The 5,674-nt window shown below is 34.1% G+C and overlaps 1 protein-coding gene across 1 annotated transcript in view; it reads left to right on the top strand.

Moving 5' to 3' along the window:
- The window catches only part of LOC117106637 (serine-rich adhesin for platelets-like), a 10,474-nt gene extending 8,588 nt beyond the window's left edge, over positions 1 to 1,886 (top strand). Inside the window, exon 4 of the mRNA XM_033248032.1 lies at positions 321 to 1,886. Coding sequence (XP_033103923.1) covers positions 321 to 605 — 285 coding nt within the window. The 3' untranslated portion in view covers positions 606 to 1,886. The remainder of the gene's footprint in view (positions 1 to 320) is intronic.
- Positions 1,887 to 5,674: the final 3,788 nt, after the last annotated feature.

The following is a 5,674-nucleotide window of genomic DNA, read 5'->3' as shown; positions in this document are numbered from 1 at the left end:
GTATAAGAGACAGATATATATCTTGATTACATCATCAAACACTACAGTACTTTCCTTCACCAATCCAGTCACATATCAGTTGTTTGATAATATCACTATTAACTAATGAGTGAAGTCCAAATATGGTTAATATTAGAATGGTTAATACTAATAATCAACATAAATGTTATATAACGTTCGCAAACCTTGTGGGTAGATACCGTATGTCAGAAAATAATGTTAATACAATGCTACAGAAACGTTACAATATTATTTATTTAGTTTATTATGTTATAAAAGAAGTATAACAACTCTTTAATTAAAGAAATTTTTTGTTTCAGGACGTTCGTCTGCAGTCGTACATGGATATAGATATTGAAAATGTCCAGGAGACATCAGTAAAAGTTGATCAAGATAACAAAGATATCGACAGTTCTTTAGGCTGGCTAGCCGATCAGCTAAATTTAAAATTCATTGACGAACTTAATGAAGATGATTGGGAGATTAAGGGTGGAGGTAAACTCAATAAAGGTGCTAACCTGAATGATGAGGAAATACCTTTGTCTACTCTGGTACCTGGAAATAATCCATTGGTAGTCGTGTCACTTGACCAATCTACCATCTGAGTAAATAGGCTTTAAGTTAATCATATGTTTTAGAACCTAAATATAAAAACTGCACTAACGCGATACCGTGCTTGGTGGGTGACGAAAACCGACAGTGTTTAAGAATACGTGCAACATTGACGGTGTTTATAATAGCTTTGACTTTGAGTCTATGGTCAGTGACGTTAGGCCAATGTCGAGGCAGTGACCGTTTTCCCGATTACTGAAGACTGGTGTTGAGACAGTGGGTATACAATCCCGAATATATACAAAGAAATGTACGGTGTTCTGTGTATAAACTTTAATAGTGAATCTTTTCGGGACAGTTTCTGATTCACATAATTCTCTACAATGTCTTTGTGAATGTGATAAGCTAATGAACAGTAATATTTCAAACCAAAATAACCAAAATTTAAACAAAGAGAATTTAGTTATAAGCATACAGGACTTTCAATTTTTCTTCTCTTTTATGCTCCGAGAATGTTGTAGACGTTTTGTGTGTGCGCACTTTTTGTAAAAACGTCCAACAAATCAGGCCTACATTTTGCATTTTGTTGTGCCAGACTTTTCAACATTTTATCTTTTTGTTTCCGAAGCGCATAGAAGCTTTGCATTAACGCTATATATAAGTTAAACTTTATTATTATTATTATTATTATTATTATTATTATTATTATTATTATTATTATTATTATTATTATTATTATTATTATTATTATTATTATTATTATTATTATTATTATTATTATTAATATTATTATTATTATTATTATCATCATCATCTAAATTTTATTGTTATCATTATTAGTGTGAACTCTGTAAAAATGTTACTGGCAGTACAATCGTTATGGCGTTATTTGTATTTAAATAGGGTTTAAGTATGATAAGTGGAATTATTGTATTCAAATATTTGCTAGTAAGTTGCTTTAGAGTTATTATCAATTGAATTGTTTTCACATAGGCCTATTTTGTACGTATGTATATATTTTACTTTTATGATATTATTGTACTATAAGACAATGTATATTGTAATAAACTGCAAGCAATCGATTTCCGTTAATTAAGTAAAAATTCTTCTTATCTTATATAAAGTCCGGTAGGAACGGGGGTTCCCATGCACCCCCAGAATATATTTTTTAACTAACATTTTTGTAATCCTCAAAGTGTCTCATGAAAGAATTTTGATGTTCCCATAAAAAAAATGTCCCATGGGGTTGTTGGTGGCCATTTTGGCGGCCATCTTGGATTTTCAACGAAAATAATTAATTTTTAAAATTCATTGACTAAAAATCATGTAAAATCAAATAAACCTCTCATGTATATAATAAGCAGTGTTTATGTTCTTAATACAAAAAGATTGACCTGGTATTTACATTTGACAGCCACATTGGCGGCCATCTTGGATTTTGAATGAAAATCATTAATTTGTATATTTTAATAACTAAAAATCATATTAAATCAAGTGAACCTCTAACTTTAAACAGCAAGCAGTGTTTATGCTCCCAATACAGAACACTGACTTCTCAAAGCATTTGGCGGCCATATCGGCGGCCATTTTGGTGGCCATCTTGGATTTAAATGAAAATCATTAATTTGTATAATTTATGAACTAAAAATCATACAAAATCAAGTGAACCTCTAAATGTATATAGTAAGCAGTGTTTAAGTTCTCAATACAAAACCTTGACTTCTAAATGCATTTCGCAGTCATTTTAGTGGCCATCTTGGATTTTTTTTTTAAATCATTAATTTAATGTATATCGTAATTTATTAAGTAAAAATCACGTAAAATCAAATGTATACAGTAAGCATTGTTTTATATTCTAAATACAAAACTTTGACTTAGCAATACACTTGGCGGACATATTGCCGGCCATTTTGAATGTTCAATGAAACTTAATTATTGGTATAACATTTGACCTATATATCATACAAAAAATAAATAATCAATGTTATGTTGTAATTAGGAATTGATTGAGAGTGCAGTACGCTACATTCTCCCACAACTAACTTTGAACTACAAATTCAGACGGTCTAGGGCCTTAACTATCGTGAGGATCTTCACAATAGGGGTTTTTGAGCTGGTAGGACTATTTGACCTTTGTCAACCGGTTCACTCACTCTGAGGTTTTCGACCACCATTGGAGTTTCAGAGAGTGTGGAACTTTGCGTTGGCAAAGGCTCAGGGTGGGTTACCGGTACCATATGTGGAGTGGATCCCGCTGCTTCCCTTGGATTATACCCACTTACGTCATTGACAGGAACACTAGCCAACAGATGGTCGGCATGACAGTAGCGTATAGGCTCCCGCAACTTGCACCAAAAAGTTGAGCGGACCCAGCCTCTTAATTACACATCCATTTACATGCTTAATTAACTCATCTCTGTTGTTTTTAACTCCATGCATGTTCACCCACGTCAAATTTCCTCAAGTTCTCTACCTCAATGGCAGTGACCATTCGCTTCTTATGCCTTAGTTGAATAAGACAAACCTTATTTTGTGCTAAAACGAGACCAGAATATTTAAAATCATTTGAAGTTAGTTTTAGGTTGTCTCTGCTAGGTAATTAGGGGGAGGGCTTACAACCACCACCACCAACCGCAACAGTTTTGAGAACATATTCCTATCAAATTTCCATGGATAGTGGTTTCCTCGGACGACTGCTTCCGTAGCTCCTTGGTGACAAAATAGTTTGTTAATGGCTGGTTGATAGGGGTAACTTTTTCACCAGTACTTGAGACAAAACCACCAAATCCTGGAACAAGTTGTTTCTCTACGTTCCCCACTGCACGTGCAATAACCAGATATCTGCGCAGGCAGAGTGAATGCAGCTCCTTCAGACAGTTTTTGGCCCAACACGACCATAATATATACACTGATGCCAGGATCTTGGCCATATCCACTCTCATGAGCGCATCTTGCTTCATACGTAGACAATTAGCATCTGGAGCATTTTCTCTGGTTTACTGGCTCCAAACTTTGGTTTCAACTCCTGTAGTATGATTCCAGCACTGTTCAACACCTTTGAATGTTTGTCATAATTTTGTTCAGATTTATCATCAGCTCTTGACTATGCACGTCCATCACTCCTCAGCTCAACAGCATATTTCATCTCGAGTGGGACAATCTGAACAAAATTATGACAAATATTCATGGTTCAAACTTTGTTGAACAATGCTGGTGGAATCAAGGTACAAGAGGTAAAACCATTGGTTGAGCTCTGGACGCTTCCTGACTACAAACGAAGCAAAATGTGCTCCTTGAAAGGGGATATGACCGTGACCCTGGCACCAGTTCATGTTTTGTTGGGCCCAAATTGTCTGAGGGAGCTGTATTCAATCTGCCTATACTGAACAGTGTAACAAAGTGCAATCAAGAGTATGTCTGGTTACTTGCATATTGGTAGCAGCAGAGAGAAACAACTTTGTTCCAGGATATGGTGGCTTTGTCTCAGGTCTGGTGAAAAACTCTTCTGTAAGTCAACAATCGCCAGTATTACCCCTATCTACCAGCCAGGCACAGAATATTCAGTCATCAAGGATCTATGGAAGCAGTGAGAGGATGTCATCATGGAGATTGGTCAGAAGTGTGTTCTCAATACTTTTAAACTTTGTGGCTGCAATGAAGCACCCACAACCTATATCCCAAATTTTGAACCAATGACCCATCGGATTGGTAACTTCAGCTTCAAGCAAGCTAATAGGCCGATATTCTGTTGCAACAAGCCTTGTGATTATTATATGTACCACTCTGGTAAATTTTATGATGATCCATTTTGTGTGATCTTGCTAAAAGGCAGACAAACAGTGAATGCATAACCTCCTTGGCGGCAGTAATAATAAAGTATGTGTAGAGCAGGTCCTCCATTAATTATAGTCATTGAAGGAATTAAATTATTTTATAAGGGATTTTCTTTGTAAAACATCCACAAAAAAGACTCAGCATGTGTAGTACTATAATAAATGTACAGTAGATTTATTGTGAAACTAAACATTGCATCTGACCGAGTGGTGTGGATAGCATTTGTGAACAGGGAGCTTCAATCACATTGGACAGCAAATCATGGTCATTAAGTTTGACTATTAGTTTTTAGTTTGTACCTTGGTTGGACTAACATTATTTTTAAAATATTTTTTATATCATACATTAGGCCTATACCAATAAAAGGCACTTTTTCACCAAGATCAGAGCGTTTTGTATTAAATTTTGAGTGTCAATAAAGTGACTTCTCATATTTTTGTAATTTCAGTGTATCAAACCTGCTTAAATCATAGGTCATGGATCTCGATCAATTCCCAATTACAACATTACTCTGAAAAAATTGGTTATTTCTTTGTTTGTATAATATAGCTGAAATGTTATACGGTAATCAATGTTCATTTAAAAGACAATGGCCGCTAAATATGGCTGCCATTATAGCTGCCAAAATGGCTGGATAATGTATTATGAATTCAATGTTTTGTATTGAGAAAATAAACACTGTTTATACCATAGGCATATATATTTAGAGGTTCATCTGATTTTATATGATTTTTAGTTAATAAATTATACAAATTAATGATTTTCATTGGCAATCCAATATGGCCGCCAAATGTATTGAGAAGTCAATTTTTTGTATTGACAACATAAACACTGCTTACTATTTAAATTTAGAGATTCATTTGATTGTATATGATTTTTAGTTAATAAATTAGGCCTATGCAAATAATTGATTTTCATTCAAAATCCAAGATGGCCGCCAATATGGCCGTCAAATGTAAATGCGAGGTCAATGTTTTGTATTAAGAACTTAAACACTGCTTACATTTAGAGGTTAATGTGATTTTATATGATTTTTAGTTAATAAATTATATAAATTATTGATTTTCATTGACAATCCAATATGGCCGCCAATATGGCCGCCAAATGTATTGAGAAGTCAATTTTTTGTTTTGAGAACATAAGCACTTCTTACTATTATACATTTAGAGATTCATTTGATTGTATATGATTTTTAGTTAATAAATTAGGCCTATGCAAATAATTGATTTTCATTCAAAATCCAAGATGGCCGCCAATATGGCCGTCAAATGTAAATGCGAGGTCAATG

Source organism: Anneissia japonica, unplaced genomic scaffold (assembly GCF_011630105.1).
Source record: "Anneissia japonica isolate Jap-2015-1 unplaced genomic scaffold, ASM1163010v1 scaffold1306_len716249_cov185, whole genome shotgun sequence".
NCBI classification, from domain to species: domain Eukaryota; kingdom Metazoa; phylum Echinodermata; class Crinoidea; order Comatulida; family Comatulidae; genus Anneissia; species Anneissia japonica.
Note: the sequence above shows the minus strand (reverse complement) of the source record. Positions and strands in the feature narration are given on the sequence as shown.